Source organism: Ascaphus truei, chromosome 3, assembly GCF_040206685.1.
Source record: "Ascaphus truei isolate aAscTru1 chromosome 3, aAscTru1.hap1, whole genome shotgun sequence".
Taxonomy (NCBI): domain Eukaryota; kingdom Metazoa; phylum Chordata; class Amphibia; order Anura; family Ascaphidae; genus Ascaphus; species Ascaphus truei.
In genome coordinates, this window is record NC_134485.1 from 342,405,898 (window position 1) to 342,429,802 (window position 23,905).

General features: G+C 45.2%; 1 protein-coding gene across 1 annotated transcript in view; it reads left to right on the forward strand.

The window, feature by feature from the left end:
• Positions 1 to 270: 270 nt before the first annotated feature.
• Positions 271 to 23,905, forward strand: part of SLC48A1 (solute carrier family 48 member 1) — a 35,643-nt gene continuing 12,008 nt past the window's right edge. The window contains exons 1-2 of the mRNA XM_075591694.1: positions 271 to 752; positions 788 to 978. Of these exons, the coding sequence (XP_075447809.1) occupies positions 846 to 978 (133 nt within the window). The 5' untranslated portion in view covers positions 271 to 752; positions 788 to 845. The remainder of the gene's footprint in view (positions 753 to 787; positions 979 to 23,905) is intronic.

Genomic DNA, 23,905 nt, shown 5'->3' on the forward strand with positions numbered 1-23,905 from the left:
GTTTCCTTTTCCAGATGAGTGTAATATTGTTATTTCCTATTAGGATTTCTGGATCACCATTTCTCCACAAAAGGAGCCCATGTAGGAGACTTGTATCCTTAGCAACCGGGTGCACTGAACATCTCCCTCTCCATTGGAGCAGCCCGGATTTGCGTTCCAAGCCTCCTCCTGGTGCCACATGGGGGCTAACAACCGACAGAAGAGGAGGCGGGGACTGCAACTCAGAGCGAGGGGTGAAACGCAAACCGACCCTTCACCCAGCCGTCGGTTTTGAGGGCCAGCGAAAGTCACGCGCCATACTACTGCTGCTCTTTACCCCAAGGTCTTGCGGCGGCCGGGGGAATCATAACTGGCAGAGTTTGTATTGGTGCCTTCTTTATTCTGCTTGGCAACACGGGGTTGTAGATCTCTTCCCATTGGTAATTTCGCGTTTGTGGGGTTTTTCCCATTGGCAGCGCGGGCGTTGGCCACGCCCCTTGTGCGCCTTCCCATTGGTCCATCTCGGCTGTTGCTCGGGCCCCTTTCTGCTAATCCCCGGTCTCGGTGCGGGGGTGTTTTACTGGGGTTTTATATTGCGCTGTTTGTGGGGAGCATCACCACCACCACCACCACCCGGGAGCCCGGTACCGCTGCTGCACCGCCACCTCCCGGGAGCCGGGTACCGCTGCAGCACCGCCACCACCACCTGGGAGCCGGGTACCGCTGCAGCACCGCCACCTCCCGGGAGCCGGGTACCGCTGCAGCACCGCCACCTCCGGGGAGCCGGGTACCGCTGCAGCACCGCCACCTCCGGGGAGCCGGGTACCGCTTCACTTTCTCTTCCGCCCGCTTTCCCGTCCGTACTCATGGCGGTTACCAAGCAGCTCTGGATCCGGATCGGGTACTCGGCGGTGGGTACCCTGTTCGGCCTCTCGGCCTTCCTGGCCTGGAATGTGGCCTTCGGACAGCCCTGGACAGCAGCCATGGGGGGACTGTCAGGTGAGGGCGGCGTGGCGCGGGTGTGAGTGAAGTCAGAGAAACCATCCTAATGATGTTCTCCTCCCTGTGGTGTCACGTTGGGGTGGCGTATTATCTCTCTCTCATGGACTGGATGAGGGGGGAGAGAGATTAATGGTGTCAAGGCAGAAGGGGAGAGAGAGAGAGAGAAACTAGGGACAGGAGGGGAGGGTGCAGGTACAATTCAGGTGCTGGGGCAAGAGAGATGAGTAGTGTAGGTGCTGGGCAGCTGTGGTGTTACAGGGGTAGGTGTTTGGTCACTAGGGGAAGTGAGAAAAGGGCAAGGGCTGAAGCAGAATTGGTATTTTGGCCTAAAAGACAGACCATTGGATTTGGAGAGAAGGTAAAAGTGAGGTATTGGTACAGAGCAGGAGGAGCTGGGGCTAAACTGTACCCTCAACATGTGTCAAAATGCACAATTGTGCCGTAGAAGCGATACAAAATAACACAATTGTATACCATTGGAAGGCTTCGATCCATTACCAATCCCCTCCTGAAACAGCGCACACCCAGCTTTTTGTCATCAATGCTACATTGAAACGCTTGAATGGGGCAGATGAGAATTGGCAGGTAGGAAATCTGTGGGTGGGCAGGTGGAGTGTGTAGGTGTTTACCTTATTTCTGTGTGTGTGTATACATTTTATTTTTAAATTGCTTGTTCAGCCTCATTTATTCGGCAGCACAATAAATAAGACTTGTTTGGCCTGCTTTCCCCTCTGACCCTTGTAAGTTAGCGTCACCTTTCCCCTGACCTGCTGCATGCAGGACTTGGTTTCAGCAAGCTTCCCCAGCAGTGCAAGGTATTGTGGCATTTTGTTGCCAATATTTCTAGCAGTTTGAGCTGCAAACTAACAATAAATGTTATCTTGGTAAGAATACATTGTAGCTGCTGAATTACACTGACTGAAGGATTGATTGAAACTGAAGTCAGCCATTTAGGGAACCCTGGGACTCATTGCTCATCTATCACAGGAGAATCGATCAGCAGTTTTAAATAAAGGTAATCAAAGGCAATATGTATGGGTATCTGTACTGTGTTAGATGAGCTTAATAATCAAAAACAAATAGACCATACCATTCTGTGGCTAACGAAATGCGCTTATTTGTGCGAGCTTTCTAGATACGCTGATCTCCTCTTCCGGCGGTGTTACAATGGATAAAGCAAGAAAGGGTTTTACTTAAAAACGGTGCATCCGGGAATGTATCAGACTAAAGCGTATCCCTCCCCCTGTGCAGTATGGGATTTTTATAACTCAAGGTGTTAAATGGTCCCTGAATGTTAGTGGTGTGTGTATTTATAAAGTGCCTAGTGTGTGGTAGTGTATCCAATGGTGTGGGTTGGTGTACAAATGTAAGGGGGTGTTGCATTACTATTAATGTGTGTAGATACACACCCTATTACCCTATTGGTATATAGGGATAAAATACGTTATGCATATGTATGTGTAAGACAGCTGTGTGCGCATTCATATAGAGCAGTATGTATAGATGTGTATATGTATAATATATATTTAAGTTTTTTTACATGCCTTGGGTACTACCTCTTTAAAGCAGCAGTCCAAGCTGCTGTTTCGTTTTTTGTATACATTTCCCCTGCCCCCCTTTCATATGTGCATCAATACAATCCACACAATAAGTATATATTATCTTTAACTGTGCATGCAATGTCTTGTATATAATGTATGATCCTGTTCACTTAATGTAACTATGTATTTGTCTTCATAACTCTGTGCCCAGAACATACTTGAAAACGAGAGGTAACTGGTAAAACATTTTTATAAATAAAGTTGCCGAGCGATCGTCAAAAATTTGGCTGGCGGGGGGTTCACTAAATGACTGCAGAGAAGTATTGACTCAGTATATGTGACTTTGTAAATGGTTGCTATAGAAACAAAAGGCTTATTGCATTATAATACATAAAAAATGTCATTCACAATTAAAAAAAAAAAAAAAAAAAAACCCTCTACAAGTATTTTCTTATAATACAGAACTGATTTATTAAAAAAACAAAAAAACACGATATTGCTTGGTCTGCAGTTTTTTAACCTGGCAACCTATTAGTTATAATAATGTTATCCTTCGTACCCGTTAAGAGCAGAAGGAGCAACTCACATGACACAATATGATCTCCATATCAGAACCAACTCTACTACTATCCTAGCTCCGGTTACTAGTTTCAAATATTTGCGCATATGGTTTGACACCCCTTTAACATTTGGGTTGCACATTGATACTCTGACATTCAAAACCTATGCCAAACTAGGTGTACTATATTGGCACAAATACTCCATAATTCTGCTGGTCAGAAAGCACAGCGAATAGCAGATGCCGATGCAATTATAGACTATGGGGACATAGTATATGGCTCGGTACCCCAAACCCACCTTGACAAACTTGATATCCTCTACAACTTAATATGCCGCTTTGTTCTCCAGTGCAATAACACACATCACTGCGAAATTCTATTGTATGTCTTTATTTATATAGAGCCAGAAGTGTACTCGGCGCGTCACAAAGAATACAGTACAGGGAATTGTAATAATACAGTAAGTGCAGCAAAATCAGACAATAGGAAAGGAAATTCCTGCCCCGAAGAGCTTACAATCGAAGATGTTTGATGGGAGACTTGCAACTTACAGAGACAGCTGGTGAGGTAATGCTCAAAGAACTAGATTGGTCATCACTTGAGTCTAAGCGCAAAGTTCATCTTTCCTGTCTTGCCTTCAAATACTTTCTGGGTGCCAACTACCTGTCTATCTGAACAAGCTCCTCACCCCCTACTACATGCAGCACTTATCATCTGAGATCTGACTCAGAGCAGGATGTAATTTCTCTTCAGAAGGACTTGGAGAGACTGGAAATGTGGGCAGGTAAATGGCAAATGAGGTTTAATACAGATAAATGTAAGGTTATGCATTTGGGATGCAAGAATAAAAAGGCGATTTACAAATGAAATGGAGATATATTGGGGGAATCCTTGATGGAGAAGGATTTAGGAGAGCTTGTAGACAGCAGGCTTAGCAATAGTGCCCAATGTCATGCAGTAGCTGCAAAGGCAAACAAGATCTTATCTTGCATCAAATGGGCAATGGATGGAAGGGAAGTAAACATAATTATGCCCCTTTACAAAGCATTAGTAAGACCACACCTTGAATATGGAGTACAATTTTGGGCACCAATCCTAAGAAAAGACATTGTGGAACTAGAGAGAGTGCAGAGAAGAGTCACCAAATTAATAAAGGGGATGGACATTCTAACTTATGAGGAGAGGCTAGCTAGATTAGATTTATTTACATTAGAAAAGAGGCGTCTAAGAGGGGATATGATAACTATATACAAATATATTCAGGGACAATACAAGGAGCTTTCAAAAGAACTATTCATCCCACGGGCAGTACAAAGGACTCGGGCCATCCCTTAAGGTTGGAGGAAAGGAAATTTCACCAGCAACAAAGGAAAGGGTTCTTTACAGTAAGGGCAGTTAAAATGTGGAATTCATTACCCATGGAGACTGTGATGGCAGATACAATAGATTTGTTCAAAAAAAGGTTGGACATCTTTTTAGATGGGAAAGGTATACAGGGATATACCAAATAAGTATACGTGGGAAGGATGTTGATCCAGGGATTAATACGACTGCCAATTCTTGGAGTCAGGAAGGAATTAATTTTTCCCCTTAATGCGGTTTTTTGTTTGCCTTCCTCTGGATCAATAAGTAAGTATAGATATAGAATAAAGTATCTGTTGTCTAAATTTAGCATAGGTTGAACTTGATGGACGTACGTCTTTTTTCAACCTCATCTACTATGTAACTATGCAACTATGACTCCAAAAGACTGTTCATGGTCCCAAGGTTCAGCAAAGTATCCAGCCGCTCCTCTTACCGTGCACCCCAAAACTGGAACAACCTACCGGAGACTCTCACACCCGCCACCAGTCTAAATTCTTTCAAAACTAAAGCTGTCTCACATTTTAATCTGGTCTGTAACTGTTACATAAACCAATATATATTATCTTTAACTGTGCATGCAATGTCTTGCATATAATGTACAACCCTGTTCACTTTGTGTCTTTTATATAGCGACATTAATGTATGTAGCGCTTCACAACAGTAATACCCGTGACAATCGTTTAAATAACACATAATGTGAGGAAGTTATTCAGACATTAAAAGAAACATTTAGGAAAAGGAGTCCCTGCTCCAAAGAGCTTACCATCTAATTTGTAGGAAGAACGTACGGAGACAGTAGGAGGGTGTTCTGGTAAGTGAGTCTGCAAGGGGCCAAGGTTTATGTATGAGGTGTATAGTATCAGTTAAAGAAGCATACAAGTAGCTCCATAACAGGTGTGCGTTAAGGTGGGTCTTAAAGGTGGATAGAGAGGGTGCTAGTTGGATATTGAGGGGAAGGGCATTCAAGGTGTGGGGCAGTCAGGGAGAGAGTTTTAAGACGGGAGAGGGCTTTTGATAAAAAAGGGGTAGATAGAAGACATTATTGAGCAGAGCACATCTATGTACTGTATTTGTCATTGTAACTTTATGCCCAGGACATACTTGAAAACGAGAGGTATCTCAGTGTATTACTTTCTAGTAAAACATTATATAAATAAACTAGCTGAGAGACCCGGCGTTGCCCGGGATGTAAATGCGTAATAGGTAGTATTATTTATAAATCGTGGAACAAAAGGTGACTGTTTGTTGTAAAGGTTGGATAATAATATTGAAAAGAAAGATGGAAGAAAATGTAATACGATGTTGTATAAAAATGGTTTATTGTAACCACATCACAGTACAATGTATATTTTGGTGCCATAAGTGATGTAAAAATGTGAGTCGTGTGTCCTGCTAGGGTGTGAGGCGGCGGGTGGCGCGTGGGTTGTGAGTGGGGGTCCTGCTAGGGTGTGAGGCGGCGGGTGGTGCGTGGGTTGTGAGTGCTGTCTGTGAGTGGGGGTCCTGCTAGGGTGTGAGGCGGCGGGTGGCGCGTGGGTTGTGAGTGCTGTCTGAGTGGGGGTCCTGCAAGGGTGTGAGGCGGCGGCTGGCGCGTGGGTTGTGAGTGCTGTCTGTGAGTGGGGGTCCTGCTAGGGTGTGAGGCGGTGGGTCAGTGATGTCGGTGCGTAGGGGCGGGAGGCAGCAGGTGTGTGTGGCGGCAGGTATGTGTCGAGTGTGGCGGGTGTCTGTTGAGTGCGTGCAGCGGCTGTGAGGCGGTGGGTGAAAGGCAGAGGCGGCCGGAGTAAGGGCGGGTGAAAGGCAGAGGCGGGGGTTGGGAGGCGGTAAGGCGGGCATGAAGGCGAAGGGCGGCGGGAAGGGGAGGAGGGGGTGGAGGAGGGGGGCAAGGGGTGGAGGAGGGGGGCAAGGGGTGGAGGAGGGGGGCAAGGGGTGGAGGAGGGGGGCAAGGGGTGGAGGAGGGGGGCAAGGGGTGGAGGAGGGGGGCAAGGGGTGGAGGAGGGGGGCAAGGGGTGGAGGAGGGGGGCAAGGGGTGGAGGAGGGGGGCAAGGGGTGGAGGAGGGGGGCAAGGGGTGGAGGAGGGGGGCAAGGGGTGGAGGAGGGGGGCAAGGGGTGGAGGAGGGGGGCAAGGGGTGGAGGAGGGGGGCAAGGGGTGGAGGAGGGGGGCAAGGGGTGGAGGAGGGGGGCAAGGGGTGGAGGAGGGGGGCAAGGGGTGGAGGAGGGGGGCAAGGGGTGGAGGAGGGGGGCAAGGGGTGGAGGAGGGGGGCAAGGGGTGGAGGAGGGGGGCAAGGGGTGGAGGAGGGGGGCAAGGGGTGGAGGAGGGGGGCAAGGGGTGGAGGAGGGGGAAGGGTTAGAGGAGGAGGGGGAAGGGTTAGAGGAGGAGGGGGAAGGGTTAGAGGAGGGGGGGGAAGGGTTAGAGGAGGGGGGGGAAGGGTTAGAGGAGGGGGGGGAAGGGTTAGAGGAGGGGGGGGGGAAGGGTTAGAGGAGGGGGGGGGAAGGGTTAGAGGAGGGGGGGGGAAGGGTTAGAGGAGGGGGGGGGAAGGGTTAGAGGAGGGGGGGGGAAGGGTTAGAGGAGGGGGGGGGAAGGGTTAGAGGAGGGGGGGGGAAGGGTTAGAGGAGGGGGGGGAAGGGTTAGAGGAGGGGGGGGGAAGGGTTAGAGGAGGGGGGGGGAAGGGTTAGAGGAGGGGGGGGGAAGGGTTAGAGGAGGGGGGGGGAAGGGTTAGAGGAGGGGGGGGGAAGGGTTAGAGGAGGGGGGGGGAAGGGTTAGAGGAGGGGGGGGGGAAGGGTTAGAGGAGGGGGTGGAAGTGTGGGAGGGGGTGGGAGGGGAAAGGGGAAAAAGAGGTGGAGGGGGGGGAAGAGGAGCGGAGGGGGGGGTGGAAAGGGGAGCGGAGGGGGGGGGAAGTGGGGTGATGGGGGGGGGGGGGGAGGTGTGGAGGGGGGGGAGATAAATGGGGAGGTGAAGGGGGGTGATGGGGGGGGGGGAGGTGTGGAGGGGGGGGAGATAAATGGGGAGGTGAAGGGGGGTGGAAGGGAGAAGTGGAGTGAGGTGAGGGGAGGTGATCGGAGGTGAGGGGTGGGTGAGGGGAGGTGAAGGCCGCTCACTCACCCGTCCGGCAGGTCCCACGTGGATCTGAGGCGGGAGGCAGCGTGTTGTGGCCGCTCCCCCGCTGTGTCCCGGGCGCTCACTCGCTCCCCCGCTGACTGTAGCGGCGCCGGGGGGGGGGGGGTATCGGGGAGACACTGACACTGGAGGGGAGGGGGGGTGGAGGGGAGGTGAAGGGGGGGTGGAGGAGAGGTGAAGGGGGGTGAAGGCCGCTCACTCACCCATCCGGCAGGTCCCACGTGGATCTGAGGCGGGAGGCAGCGTGTTGTGGCCGCTCCCCCGCTGTGTCCCGGGCGCCGCCATCTTGGGTACTCGGCGCCGCGAGGCAGCCTGCCTGGCCACTGGCTGTTCCCCCGCCGGGGAGGGGTGAGTTGTAGCGCCGGGGAGGGGGGGGCATGTATATGTGTGGGGGGGGGGAGAGGTGGGAGATATAGAGGGGGGTCTCGCACGGCCGCTGACACTGGGTGGGGGGGGGGGCGCTGAAGGGGTAATAATAGTGTGTGTGTCCCGCTGACTGTAGCGGCGCCGGGAGAGGGGGGGGCGGGGTGAAAGCGCGGGGGAGAGGAGGAGGTGCGCGCAGGTGCTGCTAACACTGTGAGCTCCGCTAATGTAGGTAACACCCCCCCTACACACGTGTGTCTGTCACTGTGTGTGTGTGTGTCCCTGTGTCCCTGTGTGTGTGTGTGTGTCCCTGTGTGTGTGTGTGTGTGTGTCCCCCTGTGTGTGTTTGTGTCCCTGTGTGTGTGTCCCTGTGTGTGTGTCCCTGTGTGTGTGTGTGTCCCTGTGTGTGTGTGTGTCCCTGTGTGTGTGTGTGTCCCTGTGTGTGTGTGTCCCTGTGTGTCCTTTGGCCCGTCACTCCGCCTCAGGCCAATGAGAGGTGTGCGGGGGCGGGCGGGCCAAGGGACCAATGAGATTTCCCCTAGGGACACCGGACATCCAGGCAGGCATGCATGCATGCAGGCAGGCAAACATACAGTGCTTTCACTAATATAGTATAAGATATTATCTTGTTCTGATTTCCAAAGACTGTTCTATGTGCAAACATCTGTGTTTAGTGTTTGACATCTGGAATTGTATACTGTTTTTAAAGTGTTGAGGACTGAGTGTTGTCAGTGTGATAGAAGACATTTCTGCTCACTAGTTACTTATCCTGAGTTGAATACAGCATTTTCTCTTCAATCAGACAAGAAGTGACACACAACTTCTATAACTGGTACACTTCTTTCTCGTCGGCTAGCATTATAAATAGAAGTTCTGTACTGTGAGTGTTTGCTGTATGCACACAGCTGTCAGTCAAGTCTATCTTTGATTTTCTGTCCAGGTGGTGCATCTAGTTTTCCTAGAACGCCTTCACTTTCTGCTGTTCTGGCTTCTCTTCTTATAACTTGTTAGCCACCTCCCCCTCACACATTTTATCTTTTTAAACAGTTTTAAGTGTGTGAATCCTTAAGTGGACATTATCACTTTTTTTTAATGTATAATCATTTGGTATTTTAATATGCAGGTTTGTGTCCACACACAAAATCTTTTGTATTTGTAGTTTGTTTTAACAAAGCACATGTGCATCCTTTTGTATTTATTTATTTTGGACACTTTTGGCATAATTTCATGATAGGCACACAGCTGCTGCTCTTGGCTGCAAAATGTAGCAAAAAGTGAACACACGCACATGGTTACACACACGGTAGATTTAAATTAATTGCTTTTTATATTTTTCATATAAAGAAAATCATGCCTATTAAAGAGACAATCCAAGCAGTTTAAAATAAAAAAAACAACTTGTTTTCATATGTAGCATTTGATGACCTTTTTTATTGAAAACTAATTACCTATGTTAACGATCGATTTGTTCTCCCTTGATCCATCAGTAAAATTCTACTTCTCAGGGTTCACTAAATGGCTTCTTTCTCATTTTTTTAAAAATCAATCCTTCAGTCAGCGTAATTTAGCAACTACAATGTATTCTTATTTTACGAAGGTAGCATTATCTATTGTTACAGTTTTCAGTTCAAACTTCTGGGAATGTTCACAACAAATTATCACAAACTATTATTCTTCTCCATACTAGTGGTACATTGCACAAACTAATTCACATATTTAGTGTTCTTGAAAGCTGCGTTCTTTGGTTTCGATTGGATCTTTTTATGCCTGGTAGCAGAAATAACCTGTGAGCTGGAAGATTAGAAGTGTCGAGTGTGCCTGCTATGCACGCCCAGAAATACTTCACACTATCAATATGTCCATCTGTGGGGAGCCTAGCAAACTATTGCTTTTCTGAGTAAGTTCATTGCCAGTTTTCAATATCTTCAGGTTATTCATCTCTTTGCTGTCTGTAACAGTGCAAGTTAGTCTGGCAGCAAAGTATAAAGCAACTTAAATGCAAATTAATTGCAAACATCTGCTCTACAAGAACTAACGCAAGTCTGTCAGACAAGAAAGATTGTGAATGCAGACACTGGTTTCTAACTCATACCTCTACCACTTCTGTGTTGGCATTATACTGTATTGCAAAACATTTTAGAGTTGTGAAATGCCTTCATGGCTAAGAAGTGTCAAATTGAAAACTTCCGAATGATCTATAATATTTGTGATATGCATGTATTCTGCACCATTTGTAATTCTCATGGAATCTAACCATATTTAGCGTAATCATGGAAACCTAGACATGATATTCTTTCCATGGATCTTCATCCAGTAATTCCTGAGGTAATTTAAAGTGAGTGTAAAACTGGCTTTTTTTTTTTTTTTCTCCTTTAGGGCCTTGATGTTTCTGTGGACATAACCATATCCTTGTCTGTCTTGAATATCACAGCTAGTTGTCATTTTTCAGTTAATGTTTATCTAAAATATAAGCCTACATTATTTTTGTTCGGTGAAAAGTCTACCCTCTGGCATCTGTGTGCCCAGGCAGATCGCTTAGAAATACAGAAGCTGTATAGGAGTGGAATATCACAAAAAGGGGGATACTTGGGCTCAAAGTAAATCAAAATTAGTTGAGGGTGCTAACCTCTAACATAGCAACACTGAATGGAGCAAAAGAAAAAGGTTGCACATCTACAAAATAGTTGGATTATTTTCCTAGGCTACCATGTTTCCATAGATATAGGTAGCCGGTGCTTCAAGGGTTAATTGTATCCCTATAATATGATTCTCCGCTAGGACCACTCCAATGTGTAATAAATATACTGATCGTACAGCATCCCTTGCCAGGGATAATGCTTGTTCTATAGTAGGTGCGGGTGCACCTGTGCGTGTGACGCACACTGTGTGTGTGTACGGTCCATGCGCTCGTTGGCGACGTGCGCCATTGTGAGTTATTAATTTATTATAATAAAAGACATGTTGTGTAATAAGAATAAATTATTAACATTGTGCACACATACATACATTACAGCGGCGGTAGCAGCGTGAATACTTGCTTTTCTGAGTTCCCAGCTCGCTCCTGTGTGACGGATGAGGTCACATGTCTCCGTGGCCCTTGCGAAAGTTGTAATTTGAGTTTGGGAGACCATCTCTTGCTGCACGCACCGGGCCTCCCTCTCGCGCCGGAAGCTTAGGCCAGCTGACTTCTGGCGCTGCCGTCAGAGAGACCCGGCTCTGATGGGTGCAGCAATTGTGTGTGGGGTGGTTTTTTTAAAATTTTTTATTATAAATGAACTGGCCCGGCCGCGCAGGACGCCAACACCAGCAGTCCCTCTCCCTCCCTCCCCCCATGATTGTGGCGGCGGGCAAGTTCCAAGATATCCACGTAGGTAAGGAACCAGAAGAGCACAGCAGGCCAAAAAGCGGGGACCAGGCAAAGACTCGGCTATTAAAAGTGAGGTTTATTCATGTTGAACACACAACAGCATGCACAGGAGGTGAGGTATCCCTCTTATGCGTTTCGCGCTTTATCAAAGAATAAACCTCACTTTTAATAGCCGAGTCTTTGTCTGGTCCCTGCTTTTTGGCCTGCTGTGCTCTTCTGGTTCCTTACCTACGTGGATATCTTGGAACTTGCCCGCCGCCACAATCACACACACTCACATAATCACACAGACAAATCCCCCCTCTCCCTGCATTAGAAGCTATCTGATTGGTTTACTGCCTGTCACATGGTGAGACCGTTGCTGTAAAAATCAAATTCTACTGACTACAGAGATTCAGGTCGTGCAGCCTAAGGCTGAGTCCATGGTCAGTGCTGAGGCGCGCTGACGCTTGTCAGTGAGCCCCTGCAGCCTCAATGAGAGCGGCTTTAGCAGGGCTCGCGGAGGTGTAGGTCTTAAAAAAATTCTAGTTTGAGCGCTCACGGGAGCGCAGGGCCGGTCACGTGAGCGGTTCGCCCTATGTGGGTGAACCAGCTCCGTGACGTCATTGGCCCGCCCCCCCCGACACGCCCCCGGACGGCGCGCGAACTAAGGCCAGGGAAAGCACCCGCTGCAGTTACCATGGACTCAGCCTAAGAAAGCAATTAAAAGAAAAAGACAAACACAATTTTTAAAACCAAAAAAAAATAATGATAATATCATAACAGCCTCCATCCCCTTCCAGCACGACAACCTTAAAGAATAACAAGATAAAGAAACACATCTATACACAAAAATAATCAAGGAAAATATCTCAACATCATTTAATGATTTATATACATGCTATCCTATACCTTCATAAACTAACTCTAAACATTAAGTACTTTAATTATTTTAATTATATAGACATACATATATTAAACGTATTTTCACTCGAACATAATTATATGTACTCGAAGAAGGGGAGGGGGAGGGATGTAGGGGGTCAACATATTAATGAAGGTACACTGATAGTAAGGACTCCAAATAATGTATTTTTCACTAGGTGTCTTTTTATAACAACTTAAGCTAAATAATGCACCATATCTAAAGGTACATTATTAATAAAGACTCCAAATGTATTTATCGTTACGAGTAATTCACAGCTTAGTCTGTACAATGCACCATACAGCCATAGATCATACTTGAGAAGAGGATAATACTCCATATATTCATATATTCCAGAGTCCTCAAGCATATCAATAGGCTCATTGGACCAGAGTGTAAAATATGAGATATAATCCCAAACATTATTATCATAATGAGAAATCAACACTCACACTAACTCTTAAGCCTTAGATGCCTACAGGGACGATAAATTAAAAACAATGCAACCAGACAAAACAGAATGGTATGGCAAGAGCAGAGGGAGGACTTTGATCCAGTGGTCCTCCCTCTACTCTTGCCATACCACTCACGGCAGTGAGCGTGGAGCCGGGCGATCGGGGGGGAAGACTCCGAAAACTGTTTTCGCGCCGCTGTGTGTATAAGAACATGCTGCAAACAGTAACTACAGATATCCCCTCTGTAAAGTAAAGGGTTGCTAGATTGAAAAAATTATGTCCCTGTTACTTTTCCCTTAGGGTATATTGGTCTAATTTACTAAGAATAAATAAATGACAATACAAGCCTGTCGCTCACAGCAGCACGGACCGTATACATAAAAAGTGTACGTCACGATCAGGCGTGCGCGCGACCACTATATTACGGGCCTAAGTTACTGGCACTGCATTTGGTATGCTAGGGCAAATATAATTTAATTTTTTTTCATTTTGTTTTATGAACATAGCAAATACCACTTGTGAGCATTTTTTCTGCAACCCTGCTTTTCACCATTATCTCATCGAATACAATGCTTCCACTAGAGACGGGGATTGTGGGTATTGACATGCAAATGAGAACTTGGTGTATTACACTTTTTTTTTTTTGCCCATTTTAACATGGACCCCCTATACGTTTATGCCTGCCACATTACACAGCTTTTTCAGCACAGCCTGTTAAAGAAGTGCATCGCCAGTAAACTCACTCACAGACAGCTGTTTTGCAAATGAACATAAGAACTGTTACTTTGACATTGTGCCTTTGCATTGGATGCCTGCATCTCTGCTTGGCATGGATGTTTGGAAAGGCAAGTTCTCCGTTGCATAGTTGGGGGTAAAGTGATGCATCCAGTTTTTTTTAAATTATTTCCATCAAATTCAACTCTAACATAACTCAGCAGACACTTCAATTGTGGCACTTAAGATGTTGCATAGGCAATACAGACTCCCTTAAATACTCGAACATCACATTACAATAAATGACAATTGGGTGAGGTGTATAAGCCCCCAATCAGGTCTCAGCTGTCCCAGGCATGGGGATTGATAGCAGCCTTATTGTTTGTAATCCATGTGCTGTAGAGCATATATAAGTGCTGGGGAGACTCTATCAGACAATCTGGACAAGGTATAATAGTACCAATAATGCTGAAGGGTTGCTCAAAGCTCTATATATACCATAGAGGTATTAGGCAATTCCCCAGCATAAAACATAGGTACATACCTTACATGCCAGTGTCAGTCTCCCTTCGCAGCACAGCTCTGTGTCAGCTGGATGCGTGCATCACGCTGGGTGTAGTGAAGAAGGAGGGAGGTCCCGGAGGTCCAATGACGGTGCACTGCTCAACAAACAATGGGGGCTGCAGCCAGTTGAAGTAAAAGGATTTTATTCAGTGGTCAAGGTGAAGTACATGGTGACTTTGACGCGTTTCAGGACATAACGTCCCTTTATCAAAAAGTTTGATAAAGGGACGTTATGTCCTGAAACGCGTCAGTCACCATGTACTTCACCTTGACCACTGAATAAAATCCTTTTACTTCAACTGGCTGCAGCCCCCATTGTTTGTTGAGCAGTGCACCGTCATTGGACCTCCGGGACCTCCCTCCTTCTTCACATTACAATAAGAAAGGGAGGGGTTGTGACTAATTTGGTACAAACAGAGATACCAAATAAGTGTTAATTTGCAACATTTCTGTTGCACTGGAGTGTGGTTAATGGGAGAGATCAGTTTGGTGACAAACATCCCAAATGGATGTTCATTTAAGTGGTCATAGCTAACTTTTAGAAGTGTGTGTGTTTTTTTCTTCTTCCCAAAACTGCATCTGTATTTTGTAGTGAACTTGTGTAACAATTATACTATTGAAACATTCTAGTATTGGCAGGAATGCTGCTCAGTGTACCAGAGCTTCAATACTGCAGCAAAAACTTTGGCTTCCTTTTTGTCCGCTACATATTTTGGCCAAAAAATATATAAAAGTCACTCCATCCTACAATGAAAAGCTACCTTACCTTCTTGTTTCAACAGTGTCCCTCATTCACTCTGATTTGTAAGCTCTCGCCAGCAGGGCCCACACTACCACTTTGCATGTTTGTCCTCACTTGTGTGTAACCGAGCTCCCTGCTTAACTTTGGTATGGGGAGGGAGACTACTGGGTGCTGCCGGAGCTCCGTGCCGGGTCGCGGGTTGCGCCATCTTGATGTTTGCGCATGCGCAGTAGAACTGCACTGCGGTGGCCATTACAGGCGGCTCTGCACGGGACTACATGTACCATAGTGCTCAGGGGCAAGCTGTACACGTGGGACAGTACAGCCAATAGGGCTCAGGGTTCCTCACAGGGAGCAGGAGAGAGGTTTTGCACGAAGGAAGGAGCGCACCAGTCTGACAGATGCAGGTTGTGTCCGGGTGCCAGTGGCTCCCGGTCTAGGCCAGACTTCCCCCATAGACCCAGAGTCACAGTACAGTGCAGTCACCAGTAAGGGGAGAGGGGAGTTGGCAGACCCCGCGTTGTGGGATCAAGTAGCACCTCTGCTGATCCAGGATCTCCCATATACCCAGGTCTGACCTGAGACCTGGAAGGTACCACCGTGCACCAACGAATCTACACAGGAGTAGCGCTACTCTACACACACTCTTTGGGTAGGCCTTGTTCTTCGGACACCAGCGTGGTTAAGTACCCAGGCACCCTCAGTACTTTGGGGGAACACCACTGGGGTGGTGAACATTGTTGGGTCAGTGAACTGTGGGGATGTTGTGTTGGGGATACTACTGTTATTTAGTGTGTGTGTGTGTGTTGCTTTAGCCTTGTATTGGTTCCGGTGAGGGGTTATCCTGCATACGTTGGGATCCCTCTTCAGGTGGAGGCTCTGTACCGAGAAGGGTGAGAGCACATCCCAGGCTCCCAGTGGCGGATGCTTAGGCCTCCTGTGAGCCACAGGTAAAGTCAGCACGCATAGTTCCCCTTGTCATAGGGAAAGGGGGCTACATATGTAACTTGATGTTTTGTGTGTAGTATACATAACTCTCTACCCCATTGTACCGCGCTGTGAAATATGTTGGTTCTTTACAAATAAAAGAAAATAATAATTGGGCCAGTTGGAATTAAAAGTGCATTTTTATGTAAGGCTCGAGGGTATCGTATTTCAGTGGTAGTTCATACAGGACAGCAATGTATCCAGATAAAAACACAAAGTAGTCACTGTACTTTTTTTTTTTTTTTTATTATTGTATCCTTCCTTATTTTTTGAATTGGATACATATGTTTTAAAGCATGAAAAAAAATATATAACTGATTTTAGTATAATTTGGTAGGATTCATAAAAACAAAACAAAATCATGACCTAGCCTAATCAGAAGACCAATATTTAACAAAGGACTCCATGACCGCTTCTGCTGTGGGAGCCTTAATGTTGATGTGTTTTTGCTTTAAAAAAATAACTAACAAAAATGCTTATTACAGAACAAGTCTACTGCTTCAGGGTGATAATAAAGGTTTTCTGTATTCAGGATATATATACATAGCTACTTTTGGGACTTCGTAAGGCTCATCCTGTCCATTTCATTTTGTAACTTGGGAATAGAAGTACAAAGAATTTCATTTCGCCAGTAAAAATTATTCCCAGAAACACATGGCAGCCCTGAAGCAACCAGCCACGCATTGCATAAAAAGCACATATTCTTTATTGGCAGAAGCTTCATAACCGGCCTTCCTCTTGTACGTTGAAATGCACAAGGCTGGTTACACAAGCAAACATTCTTGGTGCAATGCAACTACTTGCTACAAATCAAGGAGGGGTCAAATTCTGTGCAGCTGAAACAGGAATATAACATTATTTTGTGCACTTTTCTTTTCCATGGAGCACTGATCTTTTAGAAGCACTCTAATTTTAACATGTGGCTTTATTTACAATAAAACCAATCTGGAGCTAAATTAAATCAGATAATTCCCATCCGGTCAACTAATTGTCTGATGGTAAACCGTTTGAACCAGCATGTGCAATGCCATAATGATATTAACTCGGGGATGAAGGTCAACACCACCAGCCTGGTTTCAACCAGGTATAGCAAAGTATGTACAATTTTTAAGGAACCATTCACTTCACTGTAGTCTCCAAACCTCCAGTGATCCTGCAGTAATGGGCAAATATGTTTGCGCTCACAGCATACACAATGGCAAGTGTGTCAAGGCTCACTGGTGGCCAATAAAAAAATTGTCCATCTTTCTTTTTTTGTGGCTGCACAGCCATATTTGTCATTTTTGTTGGTCAAAACCAGTACTGATAACTACAAATGAGAACTGTGGGGTAGGGGAAATATGCAGATCAGGGATGTGTCTGAACGCCCCTTGGTTCAGGTTACAAAAAAAAATGGCAACTAGATCCTTTTGGGTAACCTCTTAGCTGGAGGAGGACAACTGACATTCAAAAGGAGGTGCAGAAATGGAATGTTGCAGAGCAAAATATCCCTCATCCCTCAAACAGCCATTTAATGGGATGTCTGAAAACTGCCATAAGGAGTGAAGACAAAAAGGAAAGGAGACCACGTTCTGAAGAACCTTTCTGCCAAACTTTGCAAATCCAGGCAATAGTGCTTGTAAAGTATGCAATGATGACAATGGTGCAGCTCTTCATAATTCTTCTGGAGTAGTTGAAGCCTTTTTCTGAGAGGCGGTTGTGGCCCGATCATCTTTAAAGGTGGATATTTCCCTGCAATTTTGTATGATTCTGTAATGCATACTTTCATCCAACAAGAAATGTATGCTTTGTGGGCCTCTTCTCCTTTGTGGTAACCCTGAAATAATAAAAATAAGTGGTTTGCTAAAAAGTTCCATCCTTTTTTGAAGGTAGATCTTCAATCCCCTCCGTAAATCGAAATCATTAAATTGTTCTTCCTTCTGGTAACACGGATTAGGGCAGAAGGGGGAAGAATTATATCCTGATTGCGATCTAAAGCAGATACGACTTTTGATCTAAACTGTTGTACTGTGCGCAGCACCAGCTTGTCTTGTTTGAATTGTAAATACAGATGCTCACAATTGAGGGCCTGACTCGCCCTCTCTCCATGCAGATTTAATGGCCGTTAAAAATACTACTTTTAACATGAAGAATTTTAAGGACATTTTCTAGCAGAGGTTCAGACACTAATAAACGCATATACAAAACAGGGTTACCAATCCTTGACTTACTCCACTTACAACTTTAGCCCAAGTACCATCTTTGTTGTACTGTGCCTGTGGAAATTGAGTCCTTGAATATTAAATGTAATGATTTGGCTATTGCTAAACTTGGCTCTTTAAGAACCCTAAGGCCTCGTTCAGGGTGCTGGCTTCGGAGGGAGGGCGTGCTGACGTGCTTGCTGCAGTGAGAAACAAAGTATTCAATTTGAATACTTGTTGTCAGGGTAGCAACTGCCCTGCCTCCGAAGCCAGGAGTTGACACTGACGACAGTTTCAGTAAACGAAAATTTCGTTTTTTGGAACTGCAGCAGCGTCACAGGGACCCAGGCAGCCAATGAAATCATTCTTCAGCAACACTGATCCCTGCTCTCTGTCTGTGACCGGGAGGATTAGCATGTGACGTCAAAGACACGCCCACTGAACGACAGAACGCTGGGGCTGTCGACAGGGGATGATCGGACGTCTCCTGCAAAAGTAACGCGCGCTCTCGCGGACGCGCGCCCTCCGTATCCCAAAGCAGGCACCCTGAACGAGCCCTTAGATACATGTCATCGGGGCTAGGTCCTTTTTATTTACTTTAATTTTATTAAGATGCCTTTGCAGTTATTCCTCAGTTAACCAATTGTTCATTTAAAAAAAAAAAAAAAAAAATGGACTGATGAGTCCCAAGACCTGTGCAACAGGGTACGAACAAAGTGTGTGTGTGTGTGTTATATCTATCTCAAGTCACATGAACAGAGGCAGACATAACCAAGCTTGATAGAAGTTGATAAGTTCCTTGAATTCACTTCACCAATAATTTTCTTACTGAACACTCAGATTTTGTAGATGCCACACCAGGGACTATTATACTCCAAGTGGGATTTAAGGTTATTGGGGGAAGAGAAAGCCTATGAAGCCACTCTAGCCTATTCAATACCACACTTATGGGAGGTACTACTTAGAGTGTAAGACATGTTGATCGTAGATCACAGTAAAACATGGTACAAACTCCAAAATTGGACAGTTAATCTTCTGGGCTCCAGGGCGTGCATCCAGCAGTAGAAACAATAGTAATGTAGGCCAAAGGTGGAAAGACGGTACACCGCGTGGGAAGGAAAAAATGGAGTACAGCACATAAAGGTATGAAGTTAAAACCCTATCTATTGGGGGAATACATGGGGAACATCAAGGTGAATTGATATAGTCTACTCTGACGCGTTTCAGGCGTTCCTGCCCCTTGTCAGAGTGTTTGGCTCCCTCGTGGTCTCCTGCTTTGTGTAGCCAGATTTCCTGTAAAGAGCCGGACATGACATAGGTACGGACGCACCTCCTGCCTCATACACTGAAGGCTGGGGAGCTGGAGACAGTCAGTCCGTCGGATGAAGTGCCACCTGCTGTATGGTGGTTAAAAATACATGCATTCCTAAGGCTGTTCAATTCTTAGGCTCTAAGTAGTCATGGATGACACGAGCAAGATCGTTACCAACGTCTCATTAAACCTCAAAGAGGAAGGGATGATGGCATCTTTCATTGCTCTATCCTCACATAAGAGCCACTCAAGTTTTTAGAAAGGGAGGATACAAGACCAGGTATAAAAAAAAAGACATGAGTATCTGTGATAATAAAAATAACGAACAATAGTGAAACAAGATATTAAAATACATAAAGTATATGGGGAAACAAAAGAAAACATTTCAGACCTATAAATACACTGTGCGCAATACTGATTATAACTAATATGATCAGTCTATGGAAATGTCTTCATACAGACATACTCCGGTTTAAGGACACTCACTTTAAGTACACTCGCGAGTAAGGACATATCGCCCAATAGGCAAACGGCAGCTCGCGCATGCGCCTGTCAGCACGTCCTGAACAGCAATACCGGCTCCCTACCTGTACCGAAGCTGTGCGCAAACGGGGAGACTATAGAGCCTGTTACAAATGCGTTATTTACATCAGTTATGAATGTATATGACGATTGCAGGACAGTACATGCATCGATAAGTGGGGGAAAGCTAGTGCTTCACCAAGTACATTTTTGCTTTACATACATGCTCTGGACCCATTGTGTACGTTAATGCGGGGTATGCCTGTATCAGGATAAATATATTTATAATAGATGGCTATTATATTAACAATTAAGATTTTAAGCCTCATAATATGGCATCTTAATAAACAATTGAGGCAAAGTTAATAAAGGCTGATTTGATTGAACAGTAAAGTTCACGAAATCTTGTTAATATATGTAGCCATGATTAATCATTGAGATGGTATAATCTTTCAATAGAATCTAAATAGTAAGTAATTTATGATAAGACCAACATTTAATAAAGTGGGTAATCATTGTTCGATTCATCTCCGTTAATGATGTGGTCCAATGCATTAATAAAATGATTGTCAAACAAAGCTTCATAATCTAGTATGTATGTATGGTACAGCAACACAGATCTTCAACATTCCCAGAATAGATACACCATAAGGGGCAAATGCTCACAGAAGGGGCTTGTCGCTGCCCTCCAGGATGCCGCCTCCTAGCAGCTTTGCTGATGTAGTGGGGACTGCCACACTCCAAAGCTAGATTCCCTAAGAACGTATCTCCTGGAGGCGCTAAAGCTTGGCTCCCTCGGCAGCTCTCCTCCAGGAAGGTCTGCTGCTATCCTCTGCTAGAATCATCCATGGGGGTCTCTCTGAGACCCATTCCACAGCAAGAGGATCCTTCCCAAGAGCTCTCCACTAACTCCCGGTATTTACTTCGGCTCCTGAGCGCTCTGCCGGCCGCATCAGACCTTTGCGATCTCGTCGGGATCCTCTGCTGCACGCCTTACTGCTGAACACCTGGATATCTGGATTGGATAGACCGGTGTAGCCTCCCCTGTCCCATTCAAAATCATGCTAGGGGGTGGCTTCAGCGAATCAGGCACATTTATTTAAACGCTTCACCAATCAGGAGTAAGGTGGGCGGCTGAAACATGCCAATCGAAAGATGTGTGTGTCTACAGCCGAAAAACAGCCCAAGAGGAGTGTTGCAGATTCAAACTTGGCCAATCAGATGACCGCCACATCAATCCGGTTCAGGGCTCCAGGTTCCCCGCTGAGATCGGCGCCATGCTGTTGGGTGGGAACAAACCTCAGTTTTTGGGGCTCCCAGCAGACAGACAAACTCTGTGGTGCCCCACAATGGGCACGAAGTAAATACATTGGAAATCACGTACAAGCACACTGATAATAATATATGGTTACCTTCCCATACAATGGGTTCCCCTCCCCAGGCATACAATGCCTGATGCATATCCAGTGATTTATAGCACTTTTGCGAAGCAAATGCAGAGTAAACCTCTGCACATCCATAACAAGAACAGAGCGATATACCTGCTACAAGTGTACCTAAAAATACGTAGGCAAAACCCCTGGTACCCAATATTGACCCATGGTTATACACTATAACACTGCCAAGAATTGGCAGCAGATCAGGGCTTCATCTTTTATTTTGTAAGCCCTGCTGCCCATTTTATTTCAGTCTCCCAAATGTTCCCGGACTTGAAGATTTGTTATCACTTATACATGATTTGATATTCCCAAATCCAGTAATGCCATTTTCTCAATAATTTGGGTTGTTACTGTCATTTAGTAAACCCAAAAACCTGTTTCCTTTTAGTTATACTTCTGATCTCATTGCGCCAGTCTGTTTTAATAATTGGTGATTTTAATTTATCCAGACAATGCAAGGTCTTAAACCGTATCCACCTAGGATTGCTCTGGTTTTCTCCCGGGCTAGAACCCTTGAGCTCCGCTCCGGGTGACTGCAAGGCACTTACACCCAGTAAAAGGTGGCACAGGGGCGGCCTGTACCCCTGAGAATAATTTGAAAACCTCCTTTACTGAGTAGTGGGAACTACTACGTTCCAGCTGGGGTAGGACAAAATATCATACCAGAGAAGATGATGCACCTCCTTTTTTAAAGGTCAAAGTGTTCTACCCCGAGCTAGGTGGAAAAGTTAACCATTAGTATCTGGTTACCACGAAGGGATGCAGAAGAAAATCAATTTTGGGGGGCAAGGTCTGGATTGCTGCTTTTAAATGCATAATCATTTTCCACTGAAAAAATAAAAAACTTCAGAAAGAAGTCATGCACTAAAATGAGTGGCTTGCAGACTCAGGAAATTTTAATGAAGAGTATTTCATGTATATGGCAGTGGATGCATGGAACTGCAGAAAGAATACAGAAACATTTCTGCAGTAGAAACATGAACCCCCTAAATAGTTTAGAGAGCCAGAGCTCAATAGAAGTCTAAGATTGATATAGTGGACAAAATTATTGGGAGATTAAGTGGGTGAAATCGTCCATATCTAGCATACATTTTTTGTTGTACTGCTGTTTTCTTGCCTGTGCTCACCTAACAGGAGTTGCAGGGAAAATCAGATATTTGTATTGTGCTTTGGCCTCGGATTCCCAGCTGTAGTTTTGGTGACTCCCAGCCAGACAATATTTGTGGTATAAACCACGAGTATCCCATTTACGTGCTTTTGCATTGAAATGTTTGTAATTACATGGTTATCCCAAAAATGTGAATAGGCTAGGAGTCAAACAGAATAGATTTGGGAACCACTGTTGGATAAGCTTGATACAGTATGCATTTCCAAAGCAACAAAGTAGTCCTGTATCATATACTTTTGCTCATTTGTCTATTTAATTGTGACTTGCTCCAGTTAAATGTTTGTGTTTAAAATGATTTAAATGCAGAAAGGATCTGCCTTTCCACTGCAAGTTAACATACATATTAGCATGAAGATTGTAACACTATAGCTCACCTCTGGGGCATTATCCATTAACCCCTTCATGGTAAGTAGCATGAAAACCACTATGATAGCTTACCACCAGGGTTTTAATTATCAACCTCTTTTTTGAGAATAGGATTTATTCACTTAGCACACATGCGCTGTTTTGAGGTTTTAAATCGAGATTTCAGTTTTTTTTTCTATGTTTAATAAAATGTATTTATTTTCATTATTAGTATAGGAGTGTGCATCAACAGGGATTCTCTCTTCCGTGTTTTTGCATATGTACCCTTCCCTGATAGCACCCCTCATAAGGCTGAGCTGGGACCTCCTCTCTGTTATGTACCATAGAAACTTGTATACTAAATGACTTGCCTAGGCGCCACAGCTTTCTAATAAATTGTAGAGTGTAATACAGTGCAATTAAATGATGTTACCCGACAGGGTACTTCTCAAACCTTCCAGGGAAATATGCTCGGATTTCCCACAAGTACAGTCGTGATTGGTTGTGGAAAGTGAGCGACCCAGTCAGGAAAACAATTGTTTTCCTGACTGGGTCGCTCACTTTCCACAACCAATCACGACCATAGAAACTTGTCACATGATGCCAACTAAGTACAGGGAAATTTTAGCTTTAAGGAGCATCTGCTTCCATAACATTGTTTTCCCAATAGGAAGCCGCAAGGGATGATGTCAAGGCTTCCTATTGGCCCGCTTGATGTGGCACATATTAAGGTGCCATTTTTATAGCTCCATCCAGCCCAACCAGAGATGCTACTGGCACCCCTTCTAATGTAAGTACCTCAGGAAACAGGGAGTCCCCGAAGCTGAAATTAATGAGGTTCAGCTCAGGAGAACCCCTGCTTCAAATAAATAAATATATTATTTTAAAAATCACCATGTTCTGCTTCTTTTACGTGCAGGGAACTTATAAATATTTATGCCACTCCTTCTTTTAAAAAAAAAAATTATGCAGGAAAACTATTGTGCTAATAAAGCAATACCTCGTTTGCAGTCCTTCCAGCACATGTATAATGTGCAGTTGGTGATGTGCTGAATTGAGCTGAGTAGTATTTTTTACTCTGTCCTAAGTACCCCAACATTTACATCAAACGTTAACAAAGTATAAAAGTAGGAGAAAGATCAAGCAGATGCTAATTATAGTATCGCACGAAGCCACAGCTGTATTAATCTCGGTCAGAACAGAGGGCCCTGCTTTTATGTGTTATAAAATAGATGTAATCAATCAGAGGGGGAAGCGTTTCTAAAAGTGATTTCACTCCAACTA